Here is a 21,235-nt window from a genome sequence, read left to right as displayed (position 1 = left end):
CACTTTTTTATGTATAGAATCTTTTCCATCATCTCTAACTTACCCTCACCTTGCCTTGCCTTCATTCTATAGGACACAGTTTGGAATGTCCTTTACTCCAATAGCAGAAAGGGTTGGCCTGTATGGTTCCCCCATCCCACTCTCCCAATCCATATTTGCTTGGTACACAGGTGGATGCTGGATCAACAATGAGTCAACTTCAGATACTGTCCTGGGAATTTGGAATTGGGCTGACCCATAAGAAAGATACATAAAATTCAAATGTAATGAGGCAACTTTAGAAAGCCTGTCTACAAAAAAGAAAAATAAATGTAAATTTATAGAAAATACAGATAAGACAAACAGGGTGAAAGTATTCCCTCAGTTCTCGATGGTTTTCCATTTCTTATTTCTAATTCCTTCCTATAAGATGGCACATTTTTGTCTTTGGGTTCTATGACTAAAATAAATTTCTTCTTTTTCCTTAAGTGGAGTCAAGTTGGTTTTGTTTAATGTACCTATCATATTAAAACAACAAACCTTCCACCATTTTTAACCTCTGGGAATGTGTCTCATGCCTAGAGATCTACTAGGTCAGTTCACTAGATCAATATTCACAGTTCCTGGAATTTGACTTTTCTCCTCTTTTCATCTAGGTGTATACAGTAGCATATGATGCTACACTGCCACAAAATACTTAATAGTAGATTCCATAATAAAATAATACATCATATGTACAGCTTATAACATATTAAAATTAATGATTCATCTTCAGTAAAATAAATTAGTACCCGTATTAATACTACAATTTCCAAGTTATAAGAAATGAGTTTATTTTAAATAAAGGATAATATAAATGTTGTATATGTCAAAACGATCTACCTATATTAGGACTGTCAGATAAAATACAGTATCCCAGTTAAATTTAAAATTCAGATAAACCACAGATAATTTTTAGTAAGTATGTCCCAAATGCCACATGGGAGATTTACATGAGACAACAAATCATTTTTAAGATAATAAATTCTTTTTGTTCTTTTTATTTGATAAATCCAGACCCAGGGGTAAAAGAATTAATTCAGATCACTCTTACCTGTGTTTTGTGTGATGTTTTCTCTAGGAATATCAACCAACCAGAAAATCCGATCACTGAACTTGAATAAAGAAGACATCAGAAAACAATGTTTTACAACATTAATAACAACATGTCACATTCTACACTATCTTTTTAAAAGAGAATTAAACAAAAACATCCAATGCATATACCTTTTACCTAGAAATTTCACTGTTCAGAATTTTTCCTATATTATGCTCACATATATATGAAATAAAATGTGTTCAAGAATAATTTTGCATCATTGTAATGGCTGAACATTGGAAATAATGAAAATATTCATCAGTTGTGTATAATATAGCCACATAGTGGAACTCTATACAGCCAAGCTTAGGTAGCACAACGTTGAAGTATTTACTGGCATGACATGTCAGAGACAGAGCTTGGAGTTGACAGAGCATTTGGGAATATTAAGAGGAAAATTCCAGGAATAAGGAAACTGCAAGAACGGTAATCTCTGAGATATAAATATAAACTGTGACCAAATTCTTGGGCAATAAACATGCAAAGGACACCCCCAGAAGACCAGTTTGTAAAAACTAGCAGTGCAAGCTAAAAGAATTGAGTAACAATTTCAGCTGCCAAAGCCACAGGTAAGATCTTAGAGACCTGTGGTACAATTCTTTTTTGAAGAAATAATGGCTGGAAACATTCCAAATTTGCTAAACTTACAATTCAAGAAGTTCAGGGAACCTTACTTGGGTAAATCCAAAGAGAAAAATCTTAAAAGTATCCAGAGAAAAATAACATATTACATACAGGAGACAATCATAAAATTAACAGCTGACTTCTCATTCAGAAGTAAAGGTGTCAGATGACATTAGAATAAAATTTTCAAAATGCTGAAAGAAAGTGAAGTCAACCAGAAATTTTATATTTGACAAAACAATGCTTCAAAATTTCAGTTGACTGCTAAAAAACTATTAGATCTTACAGACAAGTTTAGCAAGGCTGCAGGATACTAGATCAACATATAAAAATCAATTATTATATTTCTATGTACTTGCAGTGAACAATCTGAAAATGAGATTAAGAAAGCAATTCCCTTTACAACGTAAAAAAGAATAAAATATTAGAAATAAATTTAACAGAAGAAGTATAAAACTTATACTCTGAAAACATAAAACATTGTTGAAAGAAATTAAAGATCTAAATAAATGGAGAGACATCCATGTTCATAGATTGGAAGACTTAATATTAGTAAAAGGGCAATACTACCCAAATATATCTAAGGATTCAGTACAGTCCTTATCAGAATCCCAGATAGCTATTTTGTAGAAATTGGCAAGCTTATCCTAAAATTCATATGGTAACTCAGACTAGCAAAAATAATCTTGAAAAAGAAGAACAAAGTTAGAAGATTGATGCTTCCTGATTTCAAACTGTAGTACAAAGCAAAAATATCAAAACAATATGATACTTGCTAGCATAAAGATAGACATGTGGATCAATGCAATAAAATTGGGAATCTAGAAATAAACTGTCCCATTTATGGTCAACTTATTTTCAACAAAAGTGCCAAAACAATTCAATAGAAGAAGAATAGTCTTTTTTACAAGTCATGCTAGGACAGCTGGATATCCACATGCCAAAGAATGAGTAAGGACCCCTATCTCACATCAAATACAAAAATGAACTCAAAATGGATCCAAGATCTAAATGTAAAAGGTAAATTATCAACCTCCTAGAAGAAAACATGTGGGGTAAAATTTCATAACCTTGAGTCAGGCAATGGTTTTCTACACATGACACCAAAAGCATGAGCAACAAGAGAAAAAAAAGATACAGCGGACTTCATTAAGAGAAACTTTTGTGTATCAAAGGACACTATCAAGAAAGTGAAAAGACAATGCATAGAATGAGAGAAAATATTTGCAAATCATATGTCTGATAAGAGACTTGTATCTAGAATCTATACAGAACTTTTACAAATCAAACAAGACAAATACCCCAACTAAAACTCAGCAAAAAATTTGAATCGATATTTCCCCAAAGAACATATTCAAGGGCCTAATAAGTACATGAAAAGATACTCAACATCATTAGTCATTAGGGAGATTAAAATCAAAATTATAATGAGATAGCACTTTATACCTACTAGGATGGTTATTTTTAAAAAGACAAATAAAAACAAGCATTGGTGAGGATGTGGAGAAATGGGAACTCTAACCCAGGTGTGGTGGTATGCACTTGTAGTCCTGGCTACTCAGGAGGTTGAGGCAGAACTTCTGGGCACTTTAGCCCAGGAGTTCAAATCCAGCCTGGGCAACACAGCAAGACCCTGTCTCTAAACAAAAAAGAAAGAAAGAAAAGAAATTGGAATTCTAACAAGCTGCTGGTAAGAATGTAAAACAGTACAACCACTTTAGAAAACAGTCTGGCATTTCCTCAAAATGTCAAACATGGAGTTATCATATGATCCAATAATTCCATCCCTGGCCATGTAGCTAAGAAAAATGAAAACATATTTCCACACAAAAATTTTCACACAAATGTTCACAGCAGCATTATTCGTAAGAGCCAAAAAGTGGGAACAGCCCAAAAGTTCATCAACTGATAAATGGATAAACAAAATGTGGTACTTATACAATGTGATATTATTTGACCATATTATGCTAACTGAAACATATGCTAACTGAAAGAAGCCAGTCATGAACACTACATATATATGTTTCATTTACATAAAATGTTCAGAGTTAGAAAATCTATCGAAACAGAAAGATTAGTGGTTGTCTAGGGCTGGGGAGTGGAGGGGGGATTGGGAGTGACTGCTAATAGTTATAGACTCTCACTTTCATCACTTTTGGAGTGACTAAAGTATTCTGGAATTAGTAGTGATGGTTGCACAACTCTATGAATATACTAAAAACCATTTAAGTGCACACTTTAAATGAGTGAATTGTATGGAATTATATCTTAATAAAGTTGTTGCCAAAAAAGAGGTGAAATAAAGACATTTTTAGGAGGAAAAAAACCCAGAGAATTATTTGCCAGCAGTTCTGCACTGTAAGAAATGCTAAAAGAAATTGACATCAGATGGCAACTTATATCTACAGGAAAGAATGAAGAACAGTATAAATAATAAATATGTAGGTAAAGGGTACAAATAAGTATTTCTTCTTCTTTAATTTATTTAAAAATATATGACTGTTTAAAGCAAAAAATGTAACACTATCATTGGGCTTAAAACATACATAGATGTAATATTACTCAGTTACCTATTTTTAAAAAATACATCTTATAAGGAAGAGTATGCTTCTTGTTAATAACATATAACAGAATAAGATAAAATGTAATTACCAACGTTAAATTAAAGTGGAAGATGCCATTATATGTACTATTAATGATTCCCAAGCTGGGAGCCAGTCCTCCTGATGTGAACACACTTAGCATTCCTTGTGATGCAATTTCATTTTCAGTTTGGAAGAAACACTGGATTTTCTTTAGGAAAGAGCAAGAAAAAAAAAAACAACAACAACTAATAACCACTTGCTGCAGAGACACAAGTTAGTTGATCTAAAAGTGATTAGTAATTTCAGTTTTTCTAGTTAGAAAAAAAATCTATTTATAAAATTATACTTTCAGAACTCAGTAACCTATTATGCTGGCATCATAAAGGTTTCATCTTTATAATAATCTTTTCTATCATAGAAATGGTCATTATTATTACATATAGTAAACATAGACTCAAAGCAATATATTATCACAAATAGAAATTCTAATTTTATTAAAATTGTTATTTTGTGTCTAAATAAAAAAAGCAACTGTATAAAGCAAACCTCATTTTACGGCATCTTTATTGGATATTTCCTAGTTTTGAGAAGGTATATGAAAATGTAGCGATCAGAAATGGTGAATTTTACTGAAAACTAACAAGAGACAAATACCAAGAACTTTATTTCAATTAGTTCTCCTAGTACTTAAGATCGCTTTGCGCAAGTTCCTTATCTGAGTTTTAGTTTCCCTAAACTAAAAAATGGGGAAATACATTCATTCCAAAAATATCTATTGAGCCCTTCCTATGAATGGTGCTGGGAATGCAGATGTGAATAAAACAGACAGAACCCTCTGCCCCTGTGGAATTAACATTGTAATGGAGATTGGCAGGGAGACAAACTGGATGGAGAGATTGGTGGATGGATTGGTAGAGAATGAAGGAAAAGATAGAAAAAATGGAATGAATATAGAATACATTATAAGAACGAAGCAGGGAAGGGAGGTTGACAGTGCAGGAGTTTGGGAAGGCAGTACAATTTTTAACAGGGTTATTAGCAAAAAAAAGAAACAATAGTACTTTCCTCAAATAAGATTAAATGTGTAGATTAAATGTCATAATGAACATTAAACATTTTTTAAAAATGCCTGATACACATAAACACTTTATAAATGTTAGCTATCACTTCTAAAACTACTGCTGCTAGAACTACATCCAAAAAGTAGGTTATAATTCCCTTTTTAGAAGAAGAACTGAGGGTCAGAGAGTTTAGGTAACCTGCCCCAGGACACACAGACCATAAATGGCAGAACCAAGACTGGACCCCAGCTCTGTAAGTCCGTCTTCTTCCAAAGCCCATTCTTTTTCCATAACATATAACAACAAATCAGAAATGCGTTTTTGGCTCAGAGAGCATACACTTCTCAATAGTTGTATATATAAAGCTTAAATACATATTTAAGCACATCATGAGGAAATTGTGGCCTAAGTCAAAGCAGGCTTAGGAATAAATGCATTTGTTCTCATGGAGTCTTTTTCTTTGTTTTTATTATATTTATCATAGATTTTTAGACAATCTGTGCACTTTTTATTAACGTATATTTTTGTTAGTATTTGCTGCATGATCTTGATAGCATGCTTTATTTTACTCTGTTATGTGTGTTTTTAAAAAGTCTCCCATTATTCGAATCAAAGGATCACATCATTCCTTACCCAAAATGACAACTTCAATGTGGTACTTGTTATACAAAGGCAAGACAGATTTTCAAGGTCATGTGAGGTAGCTTTCCTTCTCTAATAGGCTACATCTGTCAGACTTCAAAAGGACAAATCAACTCCACTAAAAAGCGGAGGGAGGAGGCATCATTTTAAAAAAGAAAGAATAAAAGCCAAAACACACAGGATGCTCTATGGCTAAGTGAAGTAGTGAAGTATTTTACCTGCTCCAAGTAGACATACACTAGCAAAGACAGAAATAATTATTATTTATATAGACTTTTTCCTCCCCAAGTCTGAATGTAGTAGAGGGTATTTGGAAGGAATACAGTGCTATTGGTTTTACACGTGGACTTTAAAGGAACGTGAAGGGTTATATAACACATGCTATCAGCGGACCTTACCAAGTTTCCTGAGAAAAGAAATAACTTGATTATTTCAGTCTCTTGAGGGTACCCTTTGCTAGAACATGCAAAGCGTTTCTCTGTATCACCTAAATAATAAAATATATATATATATTAGATCACTGATAGAAGACTGTCCATAAAAAGTACGATGTTTCTAAAAATGACAAAATATTTTTAAGGAATAAGAATTATAATTGTACATTTTAAATTCACTTCAGGTAAAATTCAAAATTTCCACCTTGTTTTTCTTTTTACACATACCCTATCAGGCATGTTCAAAAAAGGAAGGTTTGGCTGAAGCACTAATATAACTCATGCTAGACCATGACACAAAAGTTTTAGAGGTAGACAAAAACCAGTTCTTGACACTTCAGCGCCTCACCTGGAGGGTATAGAAGGATCCAGAATTGGTGACTGCAGAGAGAATTTGTGTTTTGATAGAGAGGTACTGAATGAAGATATTGGGAGGAGGACCCCTTCTACTTATTTACCTTGTGTCTGAGGCAAGAGGGTCTGATGGGCACACTAAAAAAGTAACATGTATCCCTGCAGTTTGGGGCACAAACTCAGACTCCTACTTAGAAAATCTAGAAGGTAAGAGATGATTTGGTGGAAAGAACAGGATATGGTTTGTTGAGAAAGAGATGGGTATGTTAATGATACAGACAGGAGACAGAAATACTGGGTAGAAGCGGCAAAGGCCCCATCCTCAAGCCTGGAAACCTACAGCCCTAATGAAAACAGGCATTTCTGTTTTCGTGTCCGAAAGTTGCCTATCAGCCCACCATGCCCCCTATCCTATACCCATATAAACCCCAGACCCCAGGCCTCAGAGCAGACAAGTAGACAAGCAAGGAGATGAATAGAAGAGCAGAAGAATAGCAGAGAGAAGAGAAGGAGTGTCTAAATGCCAAGAGGAGTTCTGCTGGGGATAGTCGGAGAGGCCAAAATCCAGGGGAAGATCATCTTCCCACACCATTCCCCTTCTAGCTCGCCATCTATCCTGTTGACAGCCACCTCAGGACATTCAATAAAACCCCTGCATTCATCCTTCAAGTCCATGTGCAAACTGATTATTCCTAGATGCCGGACAAGAACCTGGGTACCAAGAAGGCCTGAGCTGGTTAACACTTAAACGGCCCATGGACAGCAAGGCTAAGAGGGCACACTGTAACACACACCCACTTGGGCTTCAGGAGTCACAGGCTTGCTCCCACCCGTAGATGCTGCCATGGAGCCAGAGCCCAGGCGTGCTCGTCCGGCTCCTGCACCTGCCCATCTGCATGGTCCCCATCCCATAAGGGGTTTAAGTGCCAGAACAGCCATACCCCTGTACGTCCTGCAAGAGGAGCCAGGGAACTCTCCCATTTCATTAAGAGTCCTGCACAACCAAAATTTACTGGGGCAAAAGATGGATGAATGCTTCCTGTGATCCAGGTCACTGGTGAAAAAAAACTAACTTAGGGTCATCTAGGTTCCTGTCCTCAAAGGTCTCTCTGAGCGGCAACTGGCTGTCAGCAAAAAGTATTTGAAGGCATAGACAAAGAAATAAGTGACCATTGGGAATGAAGAAGTTTTTGCCTTTGTTAGAAGAACTGTGGAGAAGAGATTCCCGGTAATGTGAGGGAGGGGAAGGGGCTATGAAGGACTCATTCAAGTGCCCAGAGATCAAGGGTCAGCTTTACACATCTGCTGGAGCTTGAAAGTGCAAATGTCAGATGGTCCCCTCAGAACCAGTTAGGGCAGAACTGTGCTATTCCCTCCCACTTCTCCCTCCCTTTCTACAACGCTGGAGCAGGAAGGGTCAAAACCTAAAGTTGATGAGACAATGAAAAGGAATCTAAACACTAGGTGGAGGCCCAGACAGGAAACAGGGAAGAAACTTCAATTATAAAATAAGAGTTAAATTTGACTTGTACATGGGCTTGGATATTTTAATTACAACAATTACAATGCAAAAGTGTTTTAAAAATTCAAATGCTCAGAGAACTGGTTTTGGCTCAAGGGGAACATGTGCAGGTTTGTTACAAAAGTATATTTTGTATACTAAGTTTTGGAGTACAAATGAATCTGTCTCCCAGGTAGTGAGCACAGTGCCCAACAGGTAGTTTCTCAGCCCCTCCCTGATCCATTTCTCCTGTCCCTCATATTCCCCAGAGTTTATTGTTCTAGGAGAACTGTGTGAATCATCCAATTGTAACCAAAAAAATCTTGGTTCTGGCCCAAATATTCATCCAGTGACAGAGGAAGAACCATGCCAAAGATTGGATTTAAATAGGAGGCGAAAATAAATTTAATTTATAATTGAATGCTACTCATTCTATTTGTATAATATAATGATTTCGATGCTATTATTGAAATTCTACAAGTAAACATATCTTTACAAATATCACAAATATGCAAAATATACAAATAGTTCTGGAGGTTATAATGTTAAACAGTTTTCAAAGTACTTTCAACTTATACAATCACTTTGCCCATACTTGACAATGCTATCAGACCCATTTTTTAAAGCTATAATTTGATTGTGAAGTCCAAATCACTTCTCTGTTTAAAAATCTTCACTGACACACCCTTACCTCATGAATTAAACTCCTTAAATGGTGAGAGGCTAAACAGAAGGAAACTAACTCCTTTGAATAACATACTTTGAGCCATTAAAGCTCAAATGGGTTGAGCTGGATTTAGATGTTATTTTATGAAATTCCCACAATACCTTGGGCCATATATATTACTGTCTCCTCTTTAAAGAAGAGGAAATCAAGCTCAAAGGTCATATAACTAACAACAGTGGGCCAGACTGGAACCGAGTTGTTTCTGACTCTAAGGGCCATCCTCTCTGTATCCCGCTAGACACTCTTTCAATAGTTAAATCCATTTTGTCAGTCTCCCCTGCACACAACCTCATCCATCACCTCTGAAATGCATGGGGTTCTCTCTACTTCCATTCTCTGCCTCAAATTTTAATACATTTTAAGATCCAGTTCAAATAGAAATTGTTTTTGTTTGTTTGTTTGATATAGGGTCTTGCTCTGTCACCCAGGCTGTAGTGTAGTGGAGTGATCTTGGCTCACTGCAACTTCTGCCTCCTGGGGCTCAAGCGATCCTCCCACCTCAGCCTCCTGAGTAGCTGGGACTGCAGGTGGGCACCATCACACCTGGCTAAATTTTGTATTTTTTATAGAGAAAAGGTTTTGCCATGTTGCCCAGGCTGGTCTCCAACTCCTGGGCTCAAGGTATCCTCCTGTCTCGGCCTCCCAAAGTGCTGGGATTACAGGTGTGAGCCACTGTACCTGGCCAAAGAGTTTTTTCTAACACTCGTCTCATTGCAACTAGTTGATTTGTCCTCTGCACTTTGGTATCATTTTGTGAATCATGTACTCATATCAACAGGATCTTTTGGGCTTGGGTGGTAAAAACAGAGGCAGAGATATTGTGGGGAGAGACAGAGAAACAATTTCTAAGTTTTCTAACTTTCCCTCCATGGACCCCTTTCCCTAGAAATTCTCAGATTATAGAGTTTGCTAGATTCTGTTACAATAATAAAACACAGAAAATTACTCTTTTGCAAGCTTCTAAAGGAAAGATGTGCCAGAGAAGTTATACTTTCAACAGTATGTGACTTCTTTAACAAGAATCATGATAGAAAGGGAAACCACACAAGTGTAACCACCAATGAAATGCCTGCTCTGACTACAATAAAAATCCACTGTGGGACAAATGTATAGAAAAAAATGCCATTTATGAAATTCATTCATTGCCCTATTCACAGTTATACAACCACAACAGTCCCCCTTTTTCTGTGATTTCACTTTCCACAGTTTCAGTTACCTGTAGCCAATTGTAGTCCAAAAACATAAAGTGGAAACTTTCAGAAATAAGCAATTTATAAGTTGTACATTGTGCACTGTTCTGAGTAGTGTGATAAAATCTCATGCCATTGGCCAGGTGTGGTGGCTCACGCCTGTAATCTCAGCACTTTGGTAGGCCAAGGCAGGTGAATGACAAGGTCAGGAGTTCGAGACCAGCCTGGCCAAGATGGGTGAAACCCCATCTCTACTAAAAATACAAAAATTAGCCGGGCATGGTGGTGTGCACCTGTAATCCCAGGTACTCGGGAGGCTGAGGCAGAGAACTGCTTGAACCCAGGACGGGGAGGTTGCAGTGAGTCGAGATCGCACCACTGCACTCCAGCCTGGGTGACAGAGTGAGACTCCGACTCAGAAAAAACAAAAAAAAAAGTCTCATGCCATCCTCCACCATCCAACCCAGGAAGTAAATTATCACTTTGTCCAGCATATCCATACTATATGCTACTTGCCTATTAGTCACTTAGCAACTACCTAGGTTATCAGATCAACTGTCCTGGTAACACAGTGCTTGTGTTCAAGTAATCTTATTTTACTCAATAAAGTCATTTCACAAGGCTTATGCCATTCACCTTACTTCAGCTCATCACACAGGCATTGTATCATCTCACATTATCACAAGAAGAAGGGTGAGTAGAGTACTAAGATATTTAGAGACAGAGAAGAAAGACCACATTCACATAACTTTTACTACAGTATATTGTTCCACTTGTTCGATTTTAATAATAGTTATTGTTAATCTCTTACTATGCCTAATTGATGAGTTAAACTTCATCATAGGTATGTACGCACAAGAAAAAACAGTATATATAGGGCTTGGTACTCTCTGCAGTTTCAGGCATCCCCACTGGGGGTTCCTTGCAGGTAAGAGGGATGACCTCACAGCAATGAAGATGAAAACAAAATCAGCAAAAGTACTTTCCATCTCTCTCTCCCCACCACTGCTGCTTCAAGGGATGAGGGCATGCCACATCAAAATATGCCACTTTGTCACATTGATTATTTTGAGCCAAAGGTAATCAAGAAACAGCAGGTGCACCTAAAGCAGGACAAATCTCCCATAATAAAGGTACCCTCCCTGTACCTTTCTCAGAACTATAAAAGTCCTACTGACTAATTCAATCTGTGTGTTACTTTTAGAAAACTCTTTTCAACCTCAATCCACTAGCCTTATAATTCAGTTTGCATTCATACAATGCAACCATTCATGGAGGAAAGAATTTTAAAATGTCTGTTCAAATAAAGCTTTTCAAGTATAAAATTAAACTTTAAATATTCTGTGACTTTAAAGTGATAAAATACTGTAACCAGAGAAGTCTCCATGTACACAACTTGATAACAATAGGTTCACAATAATATTAGAAGCCTTTAGACCAGAGTATAATTGACAATATTGGAGAACAGCTGGAAGATAAGATAAAGAAGAAATACTAAAAGAAATTTTTTTTTTACTGTAAATAAGGAAGGGACACAAATAAGAACTCTTGAGAAGGAAATAGAGAGTAAGACAGTCTGAAACTTACCTTTATTATATACTATTCCTGATGAAAATTCAAATATGTTCAAAAGCAAAACTGAAACGTATATAAGTGGCAATTCCATCTGTTGGAATAAATAAGAATTATTTTCTTCAATTACTCTGAACATACTTTTGAATTCCTTTTGCTATAAACAACTACAAAGTAGTAAAGAAATAATCTCAACTTAATATTCTTAATATTTCACACTATGTGACAAAAGCAGACAACACAACAGTTGACTAAGCTCTAAATTTACTCCCTACTTGGTATTAAAGGTAAATTTATAAGTATAATTATTACAAACTAGAAAAAGAGATGTGGCTCAGGTTTTCCTTCAGCGTAGGTAACTTTTGGAGAGGTGAGATCAATTACACAGCTATGTAAAACAGAGCCTGAATTGATGAAGACTCTAAGGATGATACAGCTGTAACTTAATCTAATATTTTGAGGACATTGCTTTTGGGGAAGACAATTCACATGGTCCTGAGTTGAGTTCTCGTTGAGTGTGCCAAGAATGCAAAGCCCTGGATGCTGTTCATCTCAGGCTTGTGTTTGCAGCCATCAGTCTTGAGGGATGAGGTAAGGCATCTCGGACAACAGCAGGCTTGTTTCCATGGTGAATAGCCTAATCTCACTGTACCTCTCCTGTAATGCACTCCACTATGTGTATAAGCATCTGTTATGGACTCAATTTTCTACCCCGAAAATTCTGAAGTTGAAGTCCTAACCATCCATACCTCAGAAGGCAATCATATTTAGATACAGGATTTTTAAAGAGGTGATGAAGTGAAAATAAAGTCATTCGGGTGGGCCCTCATCTAATAGGACTGGTATCCTCAGAGAAGAGGAAATTTGGACATAGGGAGGGTGAAGTGAAGACACAGAGGGAAGACATTCAGAGGGAAGATGAAGTGAAGACACAGGAAGAAGACAGCCACATATAAACTCAGGAGAGAGGCATGAACAGATCCTTCCTCATGGCCCTCAGAAGGAATTAACCCTACCAACACCTTGATCTCAGATTTCTAGTTTCCAGAACTGTGAAAAATAAATTTCTGTTGTTTAAGCCACCCAGTGTATGGCCCTTTGTTACGGCAGCCCTAGCAAACTAACACGGCATCCATGATGAATTTCACCTCTTAAGGAACTTGGGGGAGAGAGGGTACTAGAGTGAGCAACGTGTGGACACTCTGACTACTGCTTTTGCTGTTAGTAATAAAGTCCTTTTACTCTGACCTAGGAGTCTTGTGTCTTTTGCCAGCATCCAAGAAAACAGGAACAGACTAACTTGCCAACTCTAAGTGGAATAGAATCTCAGATCTTTGTGCTGTTCCTGACAATTGCTGGGTAAATTAAATGTAACTGGTGTTTTTCCTTCATCAAAACTGACTTGCTTATTAAATACATTTAATTGACAGTAGAAAGCTCAAACAGTTTGATTTTTGAATTCATTCTTATTACATTAACAGGGGAGAACTGAAGGTTTTTAGTGAATTTTTAAAAATCATCTTAGAAAACAACTTGTTTTCACAAGGTAAGAGGAAACAAATAGTAGATTAAAATTCTATCAGCATGGTGCAATGCTCAAGCATATTTTTGGTGTAAGAATGAATTTAACATTACGTGGAGACATTATCACAGTTAAACTCTGAAAATAGTGCCTTTACCAGAAAAATCTTATATCACTTTGCTAAACGTTCAAATTAAATGACATAACACCATTATTAGAATCTTTATGCCTCTTCATGGGTCACCTGTGCAAATTCGAGAGAGTTAGTATGAAGTATGTGGTGGAAATTCTGGTTTTAATGTCAGCAAGCTTATTCTGCAAGCTTTGCTATCTGCCATCCTGCAAGCTCAAGAATTTCTGCTACCTACTGGTTTCTTTAACTCTTTGGGGCACAGTTCCAGTCTCATCCTTCTTATTTTCCCTTCAATATTACAACGTTTCCTTATTTGATACTATCTTCTTTCAACTTTCAGCTCATGATTAAAGACATAGACTTTAGCCTAAGATGAACTCTGTCCATCGAAATATTTGATTTTTAGCAAGCTATTTAACTTCTTGGAGTTCATATTCTATTCAGTAAAATTGGGATGACAGGCACTTCACAGTGTTGTGAGAATTAAATGAAAAATACCGGAAAACATCTAACAGTTATTCTATACAGAATAAGCACTTGACAAGGATTACCTCTGAATTCCATATCTCTATACACTGCAGCAACTTCATTATCCTCATCACACTTCCCTACTGACCTACTTAGCAGTTAAATTACCCCCAGTTATCATTCCTTTGTAATTATTATAAGTTTTACACAATTATTGGATACAAGTCATGTATCTGGGTATTTTCTCTTCTCTGGCACCAAATAAACATTGGGAATTGCCCCATTGAAGGCACCTATCTCCTCCCCCAGTTGGTTCATTTGTAGTTACTCCATAACTATGGAATAGTGATCACACTATAAATTCATACTCTAGCAGAGTCCTTATTTTAATATTTTTTACGTAATTACCTCTTTAGGAGATGCCCAACTAGTTATGTTTTTCTTTTTTATATTTTGTCTAAGTTTTCTTCCATATAGACTGAGTAGAAAGACCCAAAGTCAGGAGCCGAGTTTTCCCTGTTGACTGGCTTAGCACTCTAGTCACCTTTGGTAACAGCCAATCAGCAGCTACCAAGTACAGAAGCATGCTTAGAAAATCTAAAGGACAGGCAGTTGGAATTTCCAACTAACTGCCTCTTTCAGAGCACCACAGGACACTCTCTTTAAAAACTGACGGGAGGTGGAGTTTCTGCAAACCTACCATCTTTAATATAACATTCATCTAGGTAGGATCAGAAACCTACATATTGTTATCTATAAAATACTTCAATTATCATATGATCATTGAATGCCTGGGGAAAAACATAAATGCTAAAAGCTCATGCTAACTGCATACAATGAGGTTTAAAAGGAGGCAATCTGTCAAAGAGGAGAAGCTTCATAACTGGGTCTTGAAGGAAGAGTGGGACTTAAAAAAAATAGAGAAGGCCTTATTGACAGGTAAACAACACAAGCAAATACACAAAGTTAGGAATGAGCTGTGGATGCACAGAGACAGTGAGACTGAATGGCATGCCAATTTGTCCTCCGTATTCGTGTTGTGTGACTGTCCTTAATGTGGTTGTATGTGCTCACTAAGGCTGCCTTTGACTAAGTACCGAGTGAGCTGAGGTTGAACCTTTCTGTCTTACTCAGCACCCTGACTAGTCATGAATGGTCACAGGGGCTGACACATAACTTTTTGATAATGATGACAATAAAACCTGTTTTATACTCGGGTTGTCCTTCAGAAGTCCCTTCACATGGCCATGTAAAACCTGCTTTACCCTCATATCATGAAATATTTCTGGTGTCTGGGTTTAATCTATTCCTGGAAGAGCCCACATCAGAAATATATCTCTCTCACCCTTTCTGGTGACCTTGACCTGAAGAAGAACCTGAAATAGTGCACAAAACACATCAAAATATCTCTCCTTATAAAGACTCAGTTCCCAGAAACTCGGAGCTCTCTTTCCGTTTCCCACTAGGGAAGGTGATAAAGCTTTAATGGAAGAAGTTGTAGCTTTCAGTTACCATAGCAACATTGCTACACATTAAAAAAAAGTCTGAGCAATACTGAGGGTACACATTGAAGGCTCTAAAAAGAATGATGAAGCAGTTGACATTTGCCTTATTTTCTCCCAGCAACCCCTTAGTTTTCTTTTCCTCATTTGCCCCCACGTGATGTTTCCTCACTTATGAAAGAGTAAAGGATCTGCTTTCAATCAGTCACTGATGAATTATACTTTGATGTGAGTACCATGACTACTCCCACAGTAGGTGATTTATCTGTAACAGTGGAATGAAAGGGATTCTTCTCCCTGAAAAACAAATTATGCACTAGGCTTCTGTTTAGTCAGGAGGAGAGGGGGCAAGGGAATGGGCTGATTGAAAGGATGACTTTGACTCTTTTTGTAATTTTTTGCTGGCTATAACAGTGCTTATTACATGTGAAAAATAAAAACAAATACAGAGAAATTAATTACCCATACATCAACAACCAGATATAACTACTGGACATCTTGACGTTTCTCGAATCTGTTTCTCTGCATTTATACGTCCTTCTTTCAGTCATTGTTATTCTGACCATTTTCTCATGTAACTCAAGTGTTTTATTTAAGTCTTCCCAGTTGTAGATCTAAAAATAATGGTACTTAATTTACTTAAACATAAAATATTGTGCTATTTCAAGTGTTTTCCTTTTTGAAAAATGTGGTAATGAATAATCCTAAACAAAATTATTTTCCTACATTTAAAAGTAGTTCCTTAGGATATGAACATGTTTAAGACTCTTGGACGTATATTAACAAATTGCTTTCCAGAAATCCAGCAGTGAAAATTAGATATAATCTGAAATAATTTGATACATTAAAAAATCTTGTTTTACTTTTTTCAATATTGGTGCAACTGAACACTTAAAAATATGCTTGTTTGACATTTTTTCTTCTATAAATTATCCGGGCATGTTGTTAACCATTTTCTACTGGTAATTTAGTGTTTTACTTGTGAAATGGTAAAATAACCCCTTGCAGTATTTAACGTAAATATTTAACTCAATTTGTCATTTAACAATTTTATTTATACATTTTTCTCATCTTTATTTATTTATTTATTTATTTATTTATTTGAGATGAAGTCTTGTCTCTGTCATCCAGGCTGGAGTGCAGTGTCGCAATCTCAGCTCACCCCAACCTCCGCCTCCCAGGTGCAAGTGATTCTCATGCCTCAGTCTCCTGAGTAGCTGGGACTACAGGCGTGCACCACCACACCTGGCTAATTTTTGTATTTTTAGTAGAGACAGGGTTTCTCCATGTTGGCCAGGCTGGTCGTGAACTCCTGACCTCAGGTGATCTGAATGCTTCGGCCTCCCAAAATGCTGGGATTATAGGCATGAGCCACCGAGCCCCGCCTTCTTATCCTTTTTATGTGAGAAATTTTAAAGACTCAAAAAGTTCAAAGACTAAGATAATGAGGATGTTTCAGTCATCCAAGATTAACATCACCCCCAGTTTTTAAGACCTTTTTATTATAGGATGTGCCAAACATTAGGGGAAAAGTAGAATTATAAATTATAATATATGTATTATAGTACAATACAAAATAGAATACTATTCTCTTCTATTTTGTATAATTGCCTACCTTTGGTTTTGTTTCATCTATACTCTCTTTCACTCACGTCCTCCTCCAGTATTATTTTGTTGTTTTTTGAGGCAGTCTTGCTCTGTCACCCAGGCTGGAATGCAGTGGTCTGATCCCGGCTCACTGAAACCATCCGCCGCCTAAATTCAAGAGATTTTCTTGCCTCTGCCTCCCGAGTAACTGGGATTACAGGTGTGTGCCACCACATCCAGCTAATTTTTAGTAAAGATGGAGTTCTCCATGTTAGTCAGGCTGGTCTCAAACTCCTGGCCTCAAGTGATCCATCTGCCTTGACCTCTCAAAGCACTGGGATTATAGGAACGAGCCACCACACCCAGTCTGCAGGATTATTTTGAAGATATCCTAGACAACTGTATATATTTCACCATGTATTTATAAGAGAAAATGACTTTTTTTAAAGAAAAGAAAACCACAATACTATTTCACACCTAAAAATAATAGTAAGTCCCAGATATCTACCCAGTGACTGTTTATATTTCCTCAGTTACCTCATTCATAAAATTTTTTATAGTTGTATGAATCACGATCCAATAAGGTTCAAACTTTGCCACTGGTTGATGTATCTCTGAGGTGTTAAAATCTACAAGTAATTTTCTTTTCACCTCTCCCTTCACCCCATCACTTTTTTTTCCTCTCGCTTTTTCCTTGAAACTCATTAAAGAAGAAGTTAGTTGTAATGTGTTTCCCACAGTTTGGATTTTGCTGAGTGCATCATTATGGTCTCTTTTTACATCATAAGTTTATCATATTGTTTTGTAAATTGTTAAGTAGATTTAGAGGTTCGATCAGATGCAGGTTTAATTTTTTTGTCAAGAACACTTCATGGGTCGTGTTGGGTACTTCCATCAGGAGGCATCTAAAGTGTGGTTAGCTTTCTTTTTGTGATGTAGCAGCCATCATTTATTGCCTAAATCTATTAAATTCATTAGAGGCTGCAGAGTGGTGATGTATTATCATTCCTTCTTCACTTATTAGCAGGAATACTTTTACAAAGATAACTTTTCATTCATCAACTATTTGGTTACTCAGAGGTACAATTCCTAAGAAGAGACAAATGCTTCATTCTTTTCCTTCATTTACCATTTTGAAAATAATGAATTGATTCCCTAGCATCCTCATAGAGGCAACCAATAAAGTTCATTTTTGGTATCATTATGAACTCACAGGTTTCCATTTAAACATATTTAATGTATTTCTATCATTATTGTTATTATCCTTATTGATGCTCAAGGTGTCTAATTTTAACAGGTATGGTCCTTCCGAAGTTCACTTCTGAGTCTTTTTGACATGACCCTAGTCATTTTTGACAGTTTCCTTCTTTCCTTAAAAGACAAGATACTCTACGTTCACCTTCTACATTTCCTGCCCTAGACATGGACTCAGTCATTTCTCTATATAATTCTGATTCCTTTTACTGGAAAATTGTAGTTAGAAGCCATAGTTTTGGGAGTTTGGCCAGTCTTTTTTTCTTTCTTTCTTTCTTTAATAAATATTAAAAACCTGGCCGGGTACAGGCTCACACTTGTAATCCCAGCACTTTGGGAAGCCGAGGCAGGCAGGTAACTTGAGGCCAGGAGTTCGAGACCAGCCTGGCCAACATGGTGAAACCCTTCTGTACTAAAAATACAAAAATTAGCTGGGCGTGGTGGCACACGCTGTAGTCCCAGCTACTTGTTAGGCTAAGGGCAGGAGAATCACTTGAACCCAGTAGGCAGAGGTTACAGCGAGCCGAGATCGTGCCATTGCACTCCAGCTTAGGCGACAGAACAAGATCTGTCTCAAAAAGACGAGAGAGAGAGAGAGAGAGAGAGAGAGAGAGAGAGAGAAAGCAAGCAAGCAAGCCTTATGTAAGATAGATGGTGGCCACTTAAAACTTAATTTCTCCATATATTCTTTTAAAAGTCCTATAATAAGGGGAGAATTAATTAATAAAACAACTCATAGCACAACTGGGAGGTGGAGATTACTAACAACTTTAACTTACATATAAGTAGGAAAAGAAGCATATGAAACCAGAGGGACCAACTCCGGAGTCCGCACCAAAGTGAAGTTGGGTAGAGGTTGTGTGGAAAAGAACAGAGGACAGCAGCAGTGGAGCAGTGGTGGAATCCAGATTAAATCTTCTCTAATGAAGTTCTGCCTAAAAGAGAAAATATACTGAGAATGGGGTTGAGAACTGGTGGACTAGAACACTGCCTTGAAAATCTTTGTGCAGTTCAGGAAAGCCTCATTCTAAAGGACAGGTAGATGTTTTGGAAGGGGGAGAAATGTTTGGATGTTTTATGGTGAAGAAAAAAGCAAGCAAGCAATAAAAACTAAAGGTCTTACAGAAAAAAAAGAGAACCAGAAGCTGGGAAAACACACCTACTCCACCCACAAAACTTCCATGTATAAAATTGAACTTTACTGTAACAACAGAAAAGGATGCCTTTGAATTAAGAAGCCTACGTACACACTCAAATTCTGCTCCTTACCTTCAGGCTTCTCCAAAATAGGAGAGAAAAAAAATTGGCATTCCAAAATGAACACAAAATGACAGACAGTATCATACAAAGCTATTAGAGGGTAGAAAATGAGGCTGGGCACAGTGGTTCATGCCTGCAAATCTCAGCACTTTGGGAGGTCCAGGTGGGAGGATCACTTGAGCCCTCAAGTGCGAGGGCTCAAGTGGGAGGGCTCAAGTGGGAGCGCTCAAGTGGGAGGATCACTTGAACTCAAGTGGGAGGATCTCTTGAGTTCAAGATCAGTCCCGGCAACATAGCAAGAGTCCATCTCTACAAAACAATTGAAAAACCTAGCCGGCCGGGTGTGGTGGCTCACGCCTGCAATCCCAGCACTTTGGGAGGCCGAGGTGGGTGGATCACAAGGTCAGGAGATCGAGATCATCCTGGCTAACACGGTGAAACCCTGTCTCTACTAAAAATACAAAAACTTAGCTGGGCGTGGTGGTGCACACCCGTAGTCCCAGCTACGTAGTAGGCTGAGGCAGCAGAATCACTTGAACTTAGGAGGTGGAGGTTGCAGTGAGCCTAGATCGCACCACTACACTTCGTCTCAAAAAAACAAAACAAAACAAAACGAAAAACTTAGCCAGGCATGGTGCACGCCTATAGTCCTGGCTGCTTGGGAGGCTGAGACAGGAAGATAGCTTGAGCCCAGGAGCTTGAAGCTGCAGTGAGTCATGATCACCCCACTGTACTTCAGCCTGAGTGACAGACCAAGACCCAGCTAGAGAAAACTGACACAACACTTCAACCTGAATTAAGTACGTTAAAATAATAATATTCTTTTGTTTTGTTTTGTTTTTGAGACGGAGTCTTGCTCTGTCGCCCAGGCTGGAGTGCAGTAGCCTGATCTCAGCTTACTGCAAACTCCACCTCCTGGGTTCATGCCATTCTCCTGCGTCAGCCTCCAGAGTAGCTGGGACTACAGGTGCCCGCCACCATGCCCGGCTAATATATACTTTTTTTTTTTTTTGTATTTTTAGTAGAGACAGGGTTTCACCACGTTAGCCAGGATGGTCTCGATCTCCTGACCTTGTGATCTGCCTGCCTCAGCCTCCCAAAGTGCTGGGATTACAGGCGTGAGCCACCGTGCCTGGCCAATAATATTCATATTTTTAAAATCACGTTGAATAATTCGTTCAAAATAACTCAGAATAGGACATAGAACAAATAGGAAGATATGGAATGAGAGTTGACCAAACTCAGGAAATGGAAGAAAAAGACAAAATAATCTCATTAAATAAGATAAAGATTAAATATCTAGGTGCCCAAAAGAAAATAGTTTTGACCACAATCATAAAGATCATGAAGGAGAATGGAAACCATCAAGAGAACACAATTAAATAAGGAAGAAGATAAAAGTATCAGAGAAAAAGTAGTAAGACAACAGGAAAAGAAAATCCAACATCTTCCCCAAACTAAAGAAAGTACAAGTATACAGACTGAAAATATTTAAAGAATGCCAACATGAAGAACAGAAAAAGTTCATACCGGGTCACACCTGATGAAATTTCAGAACAAGGATAAAGGTTCTCAAAAACTTCCAGAGAGAAGTTCCCACTAAAGGAACAGAATCAGACTGGCATGGGTCCTTATCTGCAATATTGAATGACAGAAGAAAATGGGAGCAATGCTTTCAGAGTCCTAAAGGAAAAATAAATGA

At 37.4% G+C, this 21,235-nt stretch overlaps 2 protein-coding genes and 1 long non-coding RNA gene across 21 annotated transcripts in view; 1 reads left to right on the top strand and 2 right to left on the bottom strand.

Annotated features, from left to right (window-relative positions):
• Nucleotides 1-21,235, bottom strand: part of LOC105467667 (cation channel sperm associated auxiliary subunit beta) — a 191,387-nt gene that overhangs the window by 139,581 nt on the left and 30,571 nt on the right. The window contains exons 1-5 of one of the 8 annotated variants that reach the window (XR_011625621.1): nt 15,276-15,402; nt 11,823-11,901; nt 6,428-6,516; nt 4,394-4,534; nt 1,073-1,133 (exon numbers count right to left, since the gene is read on the bottom strand). Coding sequence is in view for 7 of the 8 variants with exons in the window: in XM_071099708.1 (XP_070955809.1) it covers nt 1,073-1,133; nt 4,394-4,534; nt 6,428-6,516; nt 11,823-11,901; nt 15,276-15,329 (424 nt within the window). In the remaining variant the exon portion in view is untranslated. Of the gene's footprint in view, nt 1-1,072; nt 1,134-4,393; nt 4,535-6,427; nt 6,517-11,822; nt 11,902-14,338; nt 14,495-15,275; nt 15,405-15,894; nt 15,980-19,052; nt 19,183-21,235 lie in introns of those variants that run through there. The other 7 variants (XM_071099702.1, XM_071099704.1, XM_071099708.1 and 4 more) reach the window with 7 other exon arrangements.
• The window catches only part of LOC105467548 (uncharacterized), a 143,227-nt gene continuing 136,536 nt past the window's right edge, over nt 14,545-21,235 (top strand). For 7 of the 8 annotated variants that reach the window (XR_011625628.1, XR_011625627.1, XR_011625626.1 and 4 more), the window contains exon 1: nt 14,545-14,655. This is a non-coding gene — a long non-coding RNA (uncharacterized lncRNA). Of the gene's footprint in view, nt 14,656-15,533; nt 15,661-21,235 lie in introns of those variants that run through there. The other variant, XR_011625629.1, reaches the window with a different exon arrangement.
• LOC105467547 (tandem C2 domains, nuclear) overlaps nt 19,105-21,235 on the bottom strand; it is a 128,725-nt gene continuing 126,594 nt past the window's right edge. For all 5 annotated transcript variants that reach the window (XR_011625625.1, XR_011625623.1, XR_003014901.2 and 2 more), the window contains exons 13-14: nt 21,064-21,216; nt 19,105-19,208 (exon numbers count right to left, since the gene is read on the bottom strand). The gene's annotated coding sequence lies outside the window, so the exon portion shown is untranslated. The remainder of the gene's footprint in view (nt 19,209-21,063; nt 21,217-21,235) is intronic.

This window comes from Macaca nemestrina, chromosome 7, assembly GCF_043159975.1.
Source record: "Macaca nemestrina isolate mMacNem1 chromosome 7, mMacNem.hap1, whole genome shotgun sequence".
In the NCBI taxonomy this organism is placed as follows: domain Eukaryota; kingdom Metazoa; phylum Chordata; class Mammalia; order Primates; family Cercopithecidae; genus Macaca; species Macaca nemestrina.
This window is presented reverse-complemented; position numbering and strand designations above follow the sequence as displayed.